This window comes from Phacochoerus africanus, chromosome 11 (assembly GCF_016906955.1).
Source record: "Phacochoerus africanus isolate WHEZ1 chromosome 11, ROS_Pafr_v1, whole genome shotgun sequence".
NCBI lineage: Eukaryota > Metazoa > Chordata > Mammalia > Artiodactyla > Suidae > Phacochoerus > Phacochoerus africanus.
The window spans coordinates 6524339-6539123 of NC_062554.1; the positions used below are offsets into that span (position 1 = coordinate 6524339).

Consider the following 14785-nt stretch of genomic DNA (forward strand, 5'->3'; position numbering starts at 1 on the left):
CTTCCTCACGCCCCACCCGCCCCGGCCACCCGGGGGCGCAGAGTGGACCCCAGACCCTCTCTGGGGCCCCCACCCACTTGCTCACCACCCCTACCCTCCACGACAGTCCTCCGGAGGCAGACGGGGACCCCGCCCTCCTGAATCTCCTTCGTCTGTCCCTGAGAAAGAGCCCTTGGAGAGGAGGCAGGCGCTCACGGCGCCCACGGCCGATTCCTTAACCTCCTGAACCTCAAGCTTCTCGGCTACAGAAGGAGATAATAGTATCTAGGCACAGAATCAAGGTGAGGTTTCCTGTAAAAGGAAACCATTCAGTTGGGAGGGCACGGCAGCAACCAGAAGCCCGGGGCCAAGCCTTGCCTTCTCTGAACGGGGGAGGGCTGCCCGCAGGCTCAGCGCGGGGCAAGGCCCTCCTCCCATCTGTCCTCCCACTCCCACTCCCGTCCCCTCCCTGGCACCCCCAAGCAGCTGCCCTGCCCATCTCCCCAGGGAGCTCACCTCACCTGGCAGCAGGGGCTCCACCCTTCACCTGGCAGCAGGTGAGAGGGGCGTTGAGCTGCGGGGCGGAGTTTTCCGGGGCCCTTGCGGGTCCTCTCACCGCCCCCGCCCCCGCCCCCATCCCATTGGTCAGAAGCTCTGTCAATCCGACGCGTCTTGCACGCCTGCTCCCTCGCCCCGCCCAGGGCACGGAGCCTCCGCCCCGGGACGACCCCCGCCCACCCTCTCCCGTGGTTCTGGCTCTGCCCACCCCCTGGAGCTTTCTCAAGAGCACGTGAAGCCAGTCTCCGCCCAAAACCTTTCCCGGCACCCCTGTGCCCACAAAGTCAGGCCGAACTCCACAGCCGGGTATTCCTGGCGCCCCCTGATCCGGCCTTAGCTCGCCCTCCACCCCTGGTTCCACTCCCGTTCTCCGTGCCTTTGCTGGGCCGTTCCTTCCAGGACGGCCTGTCCCCCTCCGCCCGCAGGACGACACCCCCTGCTCATCTTCCAGCCCGCGCTGTGGTTTTCTCAGGCCCCACACCTGGGGCCAAAGGTGAGATGGCCTGTGCCTGAGTTTGGATCTGTCCCCTCTACCAGGGTCTTAGACCCTCCAGACCAGGGACAGGGACGAATTTAGCTCTGGGCCCCAGCACAGGGCCCCACCTGCATGAAGAAATATTTGTGAGTTGCTGAATTTGGTGGCAGAGGGATGTGTCACAGCATGGGCCTCGAACAGGAGTAAGCATCCTCTGGGGAGAGCTGGGCTGGGGACAGCAGAGGTAGGGGAGGGAGACTAAGGCCCAGGGGTGGGTACCCAGGTTGTGCTTCCACTTTGCCCAAAGGCTTGTGGGAGAGGAACACACACACACACACACACACACACACTCACATACACACACTCCCTAAAGGAGCCACTGTGTCAGCACACAGCCCTCACATGCCAGCCTTGGGGCTGACTCACTGCCACCTGGGGCCCACTGATCAGCCTGGGTCCTGTGCTGTGAGGGGACAGACAGACCAGGGGAGCCCAAAGCAAGGGCTGGGCAGGGGAAGGGCCTGGACCCCATGGCCCCGGGGGAGGCCAGAAGCCCTGGGACCATTCAGCCCCAAGGAACAGAATCCGAACTAGGACAACCTGCCGGGCAGGAGCAGCAGACAGAGACTGTGACTCCAAAGGCAAGGCTGGGTCCCCAGGGCCACGGTGGGTGGTCACAGCATGGCCCTGGCCATCTCTTCCCAGGCGTCCCTCCCCTAGAAAGGAGAGTCCAGTGCTCGGCCCCAACCTTTACTGATGTGGGGGAGGTGAACCAGGAGGGGATGGGAGGGGGAAGGCCACTGGGGGCTGGGAACTGGAGGCTGTGCCAGTCAGGGCCTCCTCGTGGTCCCCACTCTGCAGTCTGCCCCCTCCGTCTGCAGAAGCTGACCCTCTCACAGCCAGGAGAGCAGGGAACTAACCCCGCAGATACAACCCTGGACCATATCTGATATAGAGTCAGACTCAGGGATACCCCTGTGGCTCGAGTAACAGGGACACAGGCAGGTACCTGTGTGAATAGGAAGGGGTTCAGAGGCCCAGGCTTTGGCTCATGACTAGGGTAAACCAGCAGACAGGGGGTCTGGGAGGAGCACCAGGCCACCTCCTCCAGGCAGCCTCCTTGATTGCTTCAGCCCCTCAATTCTTCCTTTCTAGTTCCCACTCGCTGCCCCATGCTCAGGTCTCTGCATCTGCCATCCACACCTAAGTCCCCACTATCTGGCACAGGACTGGTCCAGGGGTACCCCAACAGGTCTAGGCTTCCTCCCAAAGAGGGCTAAGCAGCAGAGGTGGGAGCTCCAGTGGCCAGGGAGTTCTAAAAGGCATTGCCGCTCCCCATGCTGTGCCTCCCCCCTCAACCACTTGCACAAAGTCTGCACACGGCCCCTTGGGGGAGGGTTGGTAGAAAGAAATAGATTTATTCTCATGTACAAAGCGGTCAGCCCACGGGACCATATACAACAGTTGCACAGAGTCCTAGAAAAACGCATCTCTCTAAAGGCAACTCAGAATAGGTAAGGCAGGTGGCCCCCCTCCCCCCACCCACGACACTCCCAGAATAAAACAGAGAAGGGAGAAGCTGGCAGCTGGGGTGACCCCAGAGGCCTGGCCCTGTGGGGTCTCCCAAGCCCCGGAGCACGGGCGGACATGGCCTTGAAGAGGAGAGAGGCCAGGTGCCCCTCTGGCTGCAGGGGTAGGGGAGGGGCTCTGGCCAAGGGGTACACTCAGGGGGCTAGCCAGAGACTCAGCGTCCTCAGCTCTCTGCCCCAGGGTGCCAGGGACACTCCATGGCCTCTCCTGGGACTCCACAGAGCCATGGGGACTTTGATCTAAAATGGATGTAAGGGAAGAGATTGTCTCAGCCTCCTGTCTCACCCAGAGAGAAGAAGGGACTTGCCCAGGGTGGCACAGCCGAGAGGAAGCACTGCTGACCCACCCCAGGCCTGCGTCCCAACCCAGGGACCCTGCCTGCCCACTGCGCCTATCCTGCCCTCTTCCTGAGCCCCCTCTCCCTGTGGTGCTGAGCTGCCCCCACCCCCGCCGGCAGCTTCCTCCCGGGGCCCCTGCATCTCCCTGGGACCCAGTCTCCAGCATAAACACAGCGCAGCCCCTGGGCTACCCACTGGCCCATGGCCACGTCTGGACCTCCAGCCAAGCTGATGACTGTCTCTTAAGACCCACAACGAGATCCCACCTCCTTGTATGAAGATCCTGGGGGGCAGGGGGTGCCCCCAGAGGAAAAAGGACACAGATCTGGTGGGGCGGGAATGGGACCCAGGAGAAACACCAGGCTGCCTCCGAGAGGGAGTGGCTTGTGGGGGGTGGGGACTTGCCAGGGTGTGGTCAGAGGTGCTCATTGGTCAGCCAGTGCTCTCAGAGGACAAATGACAAAGTCTCGGTGAGGCCAGAAGTCTTGTCTCCATTATACAGATGAGAAAACTGAGGCCTGGAACGTCAGCCCTTGGCCAGGGTCCCACGGGACGTTCTGGTCTGGAATCCAGGACCCGTGGCTCTGGTCGCAGGGTGTGTGGCCAGGCCAGGGGCGGGTTGTGGGAGGAGGCCTGGGCGGGGAGAGGTCCCAGGAGGGGCTCACTCAGCATCAAGGCTGCAACAGCCATTGACGGGGGCCCTGGCACTGCCCAGCTCGTGCATCTCGTACTCCTCATCCAGGAAGTCCAGCGAGTTGTTGCTTGGGAGGCCGCGGATGGTGAACTTGTGTGACACCTTGGTCCAGTGCTCACGGTTAGAGGCCACACGTTCATACAGCTCTGCCGCCTTGGGGAACAGGTCCTGCAGCAGCCTGGTGGGGTGGGGTGGGGGCGGGGGGTCAGAGGCAAGTCAGACAGTGAGCAGCAAGAAAGATTAGGGCTGGACGACAGGTAGAACTTCCACGAGAGAGGTGAGGCATATCATATCGGACGGGAAGCTCAAGGGCAGCACAACGGTCTCTTGCCATGAGGGACCGAGGATGACGCAAAGGGCCCGTTTAGGGGCAAAGCTGGAGACAGCGGAGTCCAGAGGTGGATCAGCTGGCGCCGGGCCAGGCCAGCCCCGTCCCACCCACCCCACTGTCTCTGGGCGGGGTCCCAGCGGGCCGCGAGCGCACTCACTTGTAGATGGGCATGGCAATGTGCTCCATGAAGCTGATCTGCAGCTCGGGGATGTAGGCCTTCTCACGGTCCATCATCTCCATCGGCCTGTTGCCCATGGCCTTCTCCTGCAGCCATCCAGCCATCAGGCCTGGCCTCCCCTTCCTCCATCCAGTTCACCCAGCGCCTCCCAGCCCCAGGCCGGGAGCCTGCCCCTCCCAGCCCCAGACCGGGAGCCCGCCCCCAGCCCGGACCCCCTGAGGCCACTCCCCACCTACCAGGTCTCCCTGGGAGAAGAACTCTTTGTAGATCAGCTCCTGAAAGGCCAACAGTCTCATCACCTCCTGTGAGTGGCATCCAGCCACCCACGCTCCCCCACAGCCCATTCCCAAGGGGGCAAGCTGAGGCCTCACTCAGGGCCTGTCCTCACCGTCCCCACCTGGCAGGGGGACGGCCCCAGAAGGGGAGTGGCTGGATCCTGGCCCACCTTCCACCCGCCACAGACTTGCTGTGTGGATCCGTGCCCCTCCATCCGTCTCCCCATCTGTCACCTCTCGGTATCTGTCCCCCCAACAGGCAGCCGGGCTGAGCTCAGACAGGGAGGGTGTTGGGGCTGCAGGAGCCGCCCTGGGCTGGCAGGTGCAGCGTGCGCCTTCCTAGGGAGGGGCGGCACCTACCGCAATCTTCCGCGTGGTCTTCCAGCCCTTGGTCTGGTCGGAGAGGTCGCAGGAGGTCATGAGGAGGCAGAGAAGGAGGCTGTGGTGCTGCTTGTTGGTTCGGTCATAGCCCACTGTCGGGAGAGGAGTGGGTTAGGAGAGGGGCCCAGCCTCCTGGCACCTGCTCTCTGAGGGCAGGGAACTCAGCACCCTGGATGGGAGCCAGGGATGCAGGGCTGCGTCTGCCTGGTGGGTTGAGGCTGGGGGGGGGGGGTCTGAGATTCCCCCTCTTGGGGTCCGTCCAAACCCCGAGGCCTGGGCTAAAGGCAGGCACCTTCGGCCATCTTCTGGAGGTCCTTGAAGATGCGGAGGTGATGGGCCAGGTCCGTGGCCAGGATGATATCCCGCATCAGGTCCAACATGCGCTGATAGTCCTGGGCCGGGGGCAGCGGGGTGTGTGTGGTGTCAGGGCCTCTGGCCAGGCGCCCCGCCCCCTCCCCCAGACTCAGAAGCCCCCACAGGCTGGGCTCCGCGCTCCTTCTCCCATCTCAGGCCAGCTCCCAGGTCCCACTGCCCCACCCCCACCCCCGACCCCATCACCTTCCGGGAAAAGTGGTCAAAGATGTTGCAGCCGTGGGTGTTGAGAATGGCGATGGCCTGAGCGAAGTGGTGCCTCTGGGGGGAGAGTGAAGTGGGGCCAGCTGGGGCGGGGGGGCGCCCCTCACCACTGACCCCAAGGGAGGAGCAGCCCTGGCTGGCCCAGCCCCAATCCCCGAGGTGAGCACAGCAAGCAGAACTGGGGGTGGGGGGACCGTTCCCTTTCTGGGCTCTGTTTCAACCCTCTATGAAGCCCTGGCCAAGTCCCTGGCCGGCTCTGGGCCTCAGACTCCTCAGCTGTCACACGGAGGGACATGACAAGCCAAGCTCTGAGGGCCTCTCAAGCTGGAACAATTCTGAAATGATTCCTCCGAGTCCCGGACGTTAATTCATGCAGCCATTTGTGGGCTGACAAGAAAGGGCAGCGATGAGGAGAGGGCCAGGCCCCTGTCTCCTGACGCCGAAGGGCTGTCACTCAGAGACGAAGCAGGCTTAGCCCAGGGCGCGGAGGGCACAAGCAAGGCCACCACCAGGCTGCCCCGGAGGAAGCCAGCCCTCATCCTGGCAAGTGTGCGAAGCAGGAGCAGTCTCTGGAGGGCAGCGTGGGCCAAGGTGACCTTGGAGTTTAGCTCCCATCCTGTGCCACGCTCTGTGCCAAGTGCAAGGAGCTCAGAGCAGTCTCTGCGTTTGTCTCTCTGCCCATAGGAGCTCCCATCTGGGGCGAGGGGGCCCCAATCAAAGGCAGAGCTGAGTGTGATAGGAGTGGAGCCCGTGCCCACAGGGCGTCCTTGACACACAGAGAGAGATGTGCTAACACAGGTGCTCCTTTGGCGAAGCTGGCCGGGCACAACCTGCAGCCCGACCCGCACCTGCCCAAGTGCATCTGCGTGGAATAAGCCAGATGTGCTCCGGGCTGGCTCCAGTGCTCAAGGCCGGTCTGGAGGGCGGGGCTTGGGAAGGGCAGGCGCTGGGCCTCAATTTTGTAAGTCAGTGGCCTTAAGGGGATGGTGGGGACAGGGATAGTGGGCAGAACAGTGGTACCTCCATGACAGAGCCCTCGGAGCTGTAGAGCGCGGCCAGCACAGATTTCTGGAAAAGCCCAAAACAAAGCCATCACTCCTCGTGTCCAGAGGCAAGAGCCACCACATGAGGCTAAGAACTGCCCCGCTCCTCCGCCGCAAGTGCTCCCCCGTCTCCCAGAGCCTGCGGGCGCCTCCGCCTGTCTCTCAACTGGCTCCTGGCCTCACCCTCAGGTTGGAGGGGTGGGACTCCCAGACACCCGGGGGGGAAGGTGCCCAGCGGGAGGAGCGTCGGGTCTCACCGAGGCCACCTGGAAGGAGTTGTTCGTGCCTCTGTGGTCCAGGTCGTGACACATGCAGGAAATAAACAAGGCAAAGATCTCGATGTCCCTGGATGGGAGACGGAGGACAGGCAGGTCAGGCACGCCCCTCCAGAGGAGGGCCGGCTGGCTGAGAGGTCCAGGAGTCACCGGACCGGAGCTCAGGACCCCTGGTCCCCTTCTTGGAAAGAGGTGCTGCACCTTTCTCACCGAGGCTGTTAAGAGGGTCCCATGAGGTGGTGCAGGTAAAGACAGCTGCCACACAGGAAGCGCTGTCCTGTCCCAGGGCAGGGGACCCCCCCCCCCCACCGCATGGCTGCCAGATGTGGGGGAAGGGCTGCCACTCACTCGAGGTAGTTGGTGAGCTCCAGGTTCTTGTAGAGCAGGTAGCAGAAGTGGGAGACAGAAAAGGCGTGCATCCAGTTGTGGTAGGGAGGATCCCGGTAGCCCTTCTTCACCATCAGACAGAACCTGGGGGAGCGGAGGGGGCAGCGCAGGACCTCAGGCTCGCCTCTTCCAGGGAGCCCACCAGGCTCTTCCCTGCCCCCATTCCTCTCCTTTCCTCTTGGTGCCAGGGTCTGGGAATTGCCTCTCACTCGCGGATCTTCCCTGGTCCATAAGACTGGGCCTCCCCCCGGCCATCCTCAGAGAGCCCTTCCCAGAGCACGGGGGGGCAATGGATGGGAGGGTAGGGACAGAGGAAGGCAGAGACGGGGCTGCCTGCATGCGGAGGGGAGGGCGGGGGGCACACACCGGGCCAGTGTTGGGCAGTCAATTTTGTAGTTATTGATGAAATTCATGTCCTGCAGCATGCTCAGGATGGCCTGCAGAGGGCGGAAAAGAGGGAGCAGAGACTGTCAGTTTCAAGATAAGCCCCCTGCCCCGGCCCCTCTTGAGGCCTCCAAAATTTCAGCATCTTAGAACTTCGAATCTAAACTACAGAAGCACAAAACGGTAAAGCCAAGCATTCTTAGAGCCATGAACTTAGAAATATGAGCTCTAAGAACTCTTGGAACCCCGCTCAAATAAAATCTTAGAAAAACATGGAGGGAGGTGCCAGCCCTGAGGCCATGGTTGGTTCGAGTCCAGCCCCTGGCTCTGGGCAGGACCTGTGGCCCCTGCTGGCAGACCACGTGCCTGCTCCATCTCTGAGAAAGACGCCGTGGCCTTCCTCGATGACTCCGTCTTGCCAGGAAATTCCTAGGCACATCTAACTGGAAGCTCCAGCTATACAGCCCCCAGCTCCGCAGTCAAGTGGGGACAGGCCAGCTCACCATGGACGTGTCATCCTCGGGCAGAGAGCGAGGGGTGTAGGTGAAACTGGCAAAATTGGAGTCAATGGCAGCCACGGGCTGGATCCCATCATGGAGAAGTTTGGTGTATTCGTCATCAGAGACCTAGAGGGGACCAGCCAGGGCAGTAGAAGACAAGACACCCCATCCAGGGCCTGCGACCTCAAGTTCCCACAGTGGCGGGACCTCCCGCTCAGCATGTGCCTGGGGGGCCATCCACTCCACGGCTCTCAGTGGGCAGGAGACCACCACCCTCCCTTCATTGTCCTGCAGCCCGCATCCTGCGCCTCCTTGCCTGTCGCCACCCTCATCTGTGACAACCTAGCCTTGTCAAAGACAGACAACACCTCGTTGTGACACCCCCAAACCATGGCAGCCTTTCATAGGCAATAACTCAAAGATTCCTTCTTCTTCTTTTTTGGGGTGGGATGGGGTGCGGTGCACGTGCCCTCAGCATCCAGAAATTCCTGGGCCAGGGGTCAAACCTGCACCACAGTAGTGACAAGGCCAGATCCTCAACCCTCTGCACCACCAGGGAACTCCCTCAAAGATTCCTTCCTTTCTTTTGGGAGAACCATCCCAGTCTAGCCTCAACCCTTCCTGCTACAGCTCTGACCCTAGCCACAAAATCTGGGGCGCTTTGCTTTGTACACAGATGAGAGGAAACGTCCCAATGAGCAATGACACCGCACACTCTGAACTGAAGTCTGGGCCAGCTTTCCTGCGCGGAGTCTGGCAATGGACAGAAGACCAGCAGACTGCCCAGGTCTGCCTGACCACCGTGCCAAGGCGCTGGGGTGGGCCCTGAGCGGGCTTCCCAGCCTTCAGTAAGTCCCAGGGTAGGAGTCATCCCTGGACACGGGGAACACCTGCATGAATCGCATTCTCCCCTGGGCTGAGTCTTGCCAGCCTGGGGACTGAACTGGAAACTGCTTTGAAGAGGGGCTGCCCCGCAGGAGAGCAGGAGAGCAAAAGGCCAGGCATTGCTCTGGCTCTACCTTCTTATTTCCAAGAGAGGGTGATCGGAAAGCCCAAGCTGGGCTTGGGCCCCTGAGGATCCGGGAGGCAGTGGAGGAACGTGCGCATTCTGCAGGCTCGGGAAGGAGGGCAGAAGCTCTGGGCGGGGCTTCCCTTCCCGTGGGCGGGGCTTCCCTTCCTGTGGGCGGGGCTTACCTTCATGTGGTACATCATCATCTCATTGGCTAGGTGGCTGCGATACTGGGCCTCATTCACTTTCTTGTACAGGAGGGACTGGGGGGAAAGAGGAACAGATGGGGGTCAAGCAAGGCGGCTGTGAAATCTCTGAGTGCCCAGGACTGGGGCCCAGGGATCAGATAGAACCCCTCCCTCCTGTGCCACGCAGGCCCCAGGAGAGCAAGGAGGCCGCTACGACTTTCATCCAGATCTCCCCTGCGCCCCCTCTCCAGGCCTCTGGCGTTTGCAGGCTCTCCTGAGTCTGCCCCTGTCTTCGGTGATGGAGCCTGAGAGCCACAACAGAGAAGGAGAAGCAGAGGGATGCGTGGCTGGTGGTCAGGGACCTAGGTTTTGGATTCCCAGGCTGGAGCTGCCGGCTCTGGACAATGAGACCCAACATGTCCCAAAAAGAAGCTGACCGGGGGGCTTGGATTGAGGTTGCTTCCGGAGATGGGGGAAGCAACACGGGTCTCCCATGTCCTGGCAGGCTAACTGGATAAGACAGGAAAGCGTATCTCCAGCTTTCTGATGGTGAATTGATGCCAGAGGTACTGAAGGCTGCTCAGCCACCCGGCAGCAGGGCCCTGAGTCCCAGGCGGGGGCACGGACCAGTGTGGAGAGGGAAACAGAAGGTCGTGCACGGGTCCCGCCCATGAGCTGCTCACATGGGCGATGCTGATGCCGCAGTAGATGGAGAAGGCTGTGGCCAGGTCCTCATCGAACTTGCTGAACCACGGTCCATTGATCTTGTTCACCAGCTCGGCCACACCGATGACCTCTGGGGACCAAAGAAGGGTTAGGAGGGGTCCGTGGATGTGTCTGACGGAAATCTACCCTCCCAGAGTGTCCTCAAGGGACGTCCCACGCCTGGGAAACCTGGTCCCTACTGCTTTGGGACGCTAGGGCGCAGAAACCTTGTGGACCCTCGGGTCGACTCCGCCCCCATCCTGCTCAGGCCCCGCCTCGCCCCCCCCCCCCCGCCTCCCGCCCCGCGCCCAGAGGCCGAAGAAGGCACCCTGGTTCTCGTTCTTGATGGGGAAGCAGAGGATGTTGCGCGTCCGGAAGCCGGTGCTGTCATCCACGCCGCGGTAGAAAAGTGGGTGTGCGTATGCGTCCGGGATGTTCAGAATCTGGCCCGTGGTCGCCACGTGGCCCGCGATGCCCTGATCCGCCGGGATGCGGATCTCATAGCTCTGCCGGTGCGGGGACGGAGTAGAGAAAGTTAGTGGCGGGCCACAGAGCAGGCCTGCTCCCCAGCGTCCCCTGCGGACTCCCGGCCGCCAGGACGGAGGCCACACCCTCGCTCTGCGCCGCCCTGCCTCACCTCGTCATCCACCACGCCCCCGTCGAACACTTTGGCCACCAGCTCGTTCTGATCCAGCAGGAACACGGAGCAGCTGTGGAGAGAGGGCCTTGGTCCCCAGGGCCCTGACATGGCTCTCCCACAACCCCTCAAATCTGGGCATAAGGCAAAGCCTGGATTTCTGAGGCTGGAGGGAGTGACTTGTGGTGTGAGACTCTCCTCCAGACCAACGTGTGTGTGTGTGTGTGTGTGTGTGGCACCTACTATGTGCCATGCCCTGTGTTGGGAGCTGAGGACCCATGGCCAGCAAAGCCTCACCCCTGCTGTCGCTGGATGCTACAGTCTAGTGAGGGACACAGGCATGAAACAAAGGACCACAGAGACTGTGACAGGGCCCCACAAGAAGGCAGTGGAGTGGGGGAAAGAGGGGAGGAGAGGGGAGGACTGGCCCCTGGCCTCTGCCGCCCCGCCTCGGGCTGGACTCACTCACATCTCAGCGTTGCTAAGGTTTCTGGCCTCAGTGATGATCTCCTGGAGCAGGACAGAGACGTCGTCTACGGGAGGAAGAGGCAGGGGACAGCGGTGAGACTGGGCGAGAGGGCTGAGCCCCACCACCGCCCCTCCTCAAAACGCCAGCCCTCACTCCCACCCACAGCCAGGCTTGGAGGAGGGCAGTGCACTCACCCAGGTGAGTGAAGAGGTTTTTGGCCACTTGGAGAAGAGCCTGGGATGGAGAAATGGGTTCAGGTTGCAGGTGGCCGCCCTCTCTAGCCCCCTGCCTCCACCAGACCTGGGGTCTTTTCATCCTTCCCCTAGGGCTCTCCGGACCGGCTGGAGATGGGCCGAGTCTAATTACATCATTGGGCTACTACGTGAAGGAGTGGGAGGAAGAGCCCCGGTGAAGGCGCATAGTTATCCCGAGTCTCGTGCGTGTTCACCTGCCGCTCCGGCTCCCCAGATGTTACTGTAGTGCGCGACCTGAACACTAGAGGGCGAGCGCGTACAGTGCCTGCAGCCCCAGGTGCCGACCTTTGGCGCCGCTGAGTTCCCTCTGGAAGAAGCCTCCAGGGCACTAGGTAGCCTCCCTAACTAGTGGTACAAAGAGATGCGGGCTTTTCCCTTGTGTTTGACTCTCTGGGGCTGAGAGCCGGGCGAGGCGACCTGGTCCCCGAGAGAGGTGCAAAGCAGGCCACTCACCTGGCACTCACACTTGAGTTTCTGCTCCTTCTGGAAGGCCAGGGTGCTGGTGAGCACGGTGCTGGTGTAGTGGAAGCAGTGCTGGATCACATGCTCGTCCTGGTCTGTGAACCTGGCGGGGGGGCAGGGTCACCAGAGAGGGGCCAGACGGGGGGGCAGTCGATGGCTCTCCCCAATCCACCTGCTTCCATTCCTCCAGGACGCCCGCTCCGGAATCCCCGGCTACATCCCTCTCCTCTGCTGGGGATGCTCACACACAGCCGGCTTGGGCCAGCTTCCCCCTCGGACTAGGGCCTCCTGGGTGGGTGGGTGAGTGGGGTTCTAACCTTTCTCTGACCAAAGTGTGTATTCCTCCTCAGACTATTGCTTCTCGAAGCCAGAGTCACGTCTCCCTCCTCTAACTTGATGTGCCCGGACTGAGCTGGGTCTCCGTCCTCAGACTGGAGATGCGCCCAGGCCAGGGCTGGGTGTCCTGCTCTTCTCCAGGGCTCCCTCCAACCTCAGGGAAGGTAGGAGCAGCGGCGCTGGCCTGTCTCGTGCAGTTCCTGTCACCATCTGACCCTCCCTGGACACTGTGGGCACTGGTTTGGTACCCCCCAAGATCCTACAGTAGCTGTGGCCAGGCCCGTGCCCTTCAGACACACGGAGCTGGCTCTCTCGAGATCAGCCCCCTCTCCTGAGGAGGTCCTGCCATCCGGCCACCAGGTGTTTTGTCACCAGGGAGTTTTGTGGGACTGGATGGACCAAGCTGGGGTGGGACCTGGGCCGGGGATGTGCGTGTGCCTCTCCAGGTGGGGATGATGGGGAGATGGAGCTTCCTCAGAGATCGGGACCCTTTCTCAGCCCCTAAATTTTCCTGTCATTTGGGGGCCAGATCAGCGCTGCTCTCGGCTGGGGTACCCACACTTGTGCTTGCTGTCAGTGATCCGGGTCCAGACCCTGGTCCCCAACCCGCTGCATCTGCCGCCCACCCTCCTTCCCGTGGCATCTGAATCCCCTCCGTCTGGGCTCATCCACCCCTCTCCCCTCATCTCCGGGTGTCTCAGCCTCAGCCGCACTAAGATCCTCAGCATTCGGAGAAAACCTCAGGCTCTTTCACACCTTCCTGCTTTTCCCACACTGTTCGCTCTGCCTAGAATACCTTTCCCACCCTCCTCCCTCTCTGCCCTAAAAATAAACCTCCAGTCTTAAAGGCAGCACCATGACTGCATCCCCCCTCTGTCCGATGCACAGCCTGGTACAGGGGAGATATTTGGGAAGTGTTTGCTCAGTGTCTTAACTGTACCTCTGCCCTTGGCCCCAGCCCCATCACACCCCCGACAGAGGAGCTGTTGGGGTCCCTGCTCCCTGGGTTCCCAGCAGCAGAAACTGCAGGGCCTGCTCTGAGCTGAGAGCCACCTTGGCTCTTGCAGGTGTTCAGCACTCACTCCCTGAAATATGCAGAACCCAGAGCTGAACTTGCCCTTGGCCTGGGCCTCACAGTTACCACTGAGTCCCCATCTCCTTTCCCTTCTGATACCCCCCACCCCCCACCCCTAGGCCAGGACCATCTCAGACCCAGGCCTACAGCCAGCAGCCAGAGATCCCAGCCCCTGCTGGACATCCCCCCACCCGCCCCCCACACTCCCCTCCCTAAACGCCTTTTAAAGCCATCTGACCAGCACAGGATCAGATACAGCAGGTCTTCGATGTGTGTTTACTGCCTGGCACAAATTCTCCCCACACGAGGGGGCCCCAAATGGCACAGATCCCATCTGCTCTCCGGCTCAGCCGCCTCTGTCTTGTCCCTGGCTTCATTTCCCCAGGCCCAGCCAACTGCCAACAGAGGTCCTTGCTGGGAGGCCCTACGACTCAGACCTATGACGCCCAGATCCCTGTGTCCCCTCTGCAGACTCCATCCTTGTGCTTCTGACACCTCTCTCGGCCCAACATCTCCAGCCTCCTCCTCCTGCAGGAGCTCCAGGCCCTCGAACCCAGCCTGCTTGCTTGGGCCCCAGGGGCCAAGCATCTTGTCAGCATCACTCTCTATCCGGAATCAGAACTCAATGCCTCACCTGCCTGCTGCTCCCTATGGCTGGCCCAGGTGTGGCAGCCTTCACATCCTGAACCTGCACCCGGGACAGACCTACTCAATCCCATCGCTGTGGCTCGCAAACTAATACAGCGCTTCAGGCAGCTGCTACCCATTAATGAGTGGGCGTAGGAAAATCTATGATACACCCCGTTCTTGAGACAGGCTTCCTCAGCCTGTTGAGACACTGTGTCCTGCCCACTCCCTCTCACCTGGTTCTTCCAGCTGCTCCATCAACACCTCTAAAGCCCCTCAGCTTAGCCCAGTCCCCATGCCTCTTCCCGTGAGTCACCGTCCACCGTGGCAGTGAAACTGTGCAGAGAGGTCACCCATCCTCAAGCTCACTGCCCCTCCAGCAGGCAGTTCCCAGCAGAAATGCCAAAGCCAGGGGTGGCAAGAGGGAGAGAGCCAGGGTCTACGAGCCGGTAATCCAAACCACAGGAAGCAGGCAAACAGCGGAGAACTCTCCTGGACCTCCCCAGGATTTTAGAAAGCCAGGACGGAGCAGCGACAAGGGACCATCACTCCCAGAAGCCTCTCGTCTCTTGCGCGGACAAACCATTCAGCCGGCCGCCGCTGCTGCTGGAACAGTACCGCCTGCCGGGTACCCTTCCTACACTGTTACCCTGGTCAAGCCCTGCCCAGCCTCTCGGCTCCACCTCCAGACCCGCATCCCTCCATCCGGGACTCACAAGTCTCCTCCGAGCTTGTTGAAGGCGCAGGCCAAAGCCACCACCTGGTCCGTGGCTCGGCTAATGACAGGGACACAGAGCATGGCCTGCAGCTCGCAGCCCAACATACTTTCCAGCTGTTGCACATCCTCCTGCAAACACGGGGGGGGGGGGGCAACGGGAGGCAAGTCAGCATGGAGAAGGAGGAAGGGACTACACCCCCCCACCTCCCCCACTATGCAAAAGGAGGGGCTGAAGGGCTCCTGCAGCGTGGGAAGTGCCGTGACACGGGGCTGGTGGTCTCCCCATCACTAGGCTGCCCTGGCCCAGAGACCCTGGCCCTGGGGACCCGGCAGTGGTCTCT

General features: G+C 61.6%; 1 protein-coding gene across 3 annotated transcripts in view; it reads right to left on the reverse strand.

Annotated features, from left to right (window-relative positions):
- Nucleotides 1-2410: 2410 nt before the first annotated feature.
- The window catches only part of PDE2A (phosphodiesterase 2A), a 65054-nt gene continuing 52679 nt past the window's right edge, over nucleotides 2411-14785 (reverse strand). For all 3 annotated transcript variants that reach the window (XM_047752177.1, XM_047752178.1, XM_047752176.1), the window contains 19 exons: nucleotides 14443-14573; nucleotides 11680-11791; nucleotides 11167-11206; nucleotides 10973-11036; nucleotides 10504-10576; nucleotides 10195-10372; nucleotides 9845-9957; nucleotides 9159-9236; nucleotides 7968-8090; nucleotides 7447-7517; nucleotides 7042-7164; nucleotides 6676-6763; nucleotides 6396-6443; nucleotides 5358-5432; nucleotides 5092-5191; nucleotides 4779-4891; nucleotides 4380-4418; nucleotides 4123-4229; nucleotides 2411-3812 (listed from right to left, as the gene is read on the reverse strand). In XM_047752177.1, the coding sequence (XP_047608133.1) occupies nucleotides 3602-3812; nucleotides 4123-4229; nucleotides 4380-4418; nucleotides 4779-4891; nucleotides 5092-5191; nucleotides 5358-5432; nucleotides 6396-6443; nucleotides 6676-6763; nucleotides 7042-7164; nucleotides 7447-7517; nucleotides 7968-8090; nucleotides 9159-9236; nucleotides 9845-9957; nucleotides 10195-10372; nucleotides 10504-10576; nucleotides 10973-11036; nucleotides 11167-11206; nucleotides 11680-11791; nucleotides 14443-14573 (1887 nt within the window). In that variant the 3' untranslated portion in view covers nucleotides 2411-3601. The remainder of the gene's footprint in view (nucleotides 3813-4122; nucleotides 4230-4379; nucleotides 4419-4778; nucleotides 4892-5091; nucleotides 5192-5357; nucleotides 5433-6395; nucleotides 6444-6675; nucleotides 6764-7041; nucleotides 7165-7446; nucleotides 7518-7967; nucleotides 8091-9158; nucleotides 9237-9844; nucleotides 9958-10194; nucleotides 10373-10503; nucleotides 10577-10972; nucleotides 11037-11166; nucleotides 11207-11679; nucleotides 11792-14442; nucleotides 14574-14785) is intronic.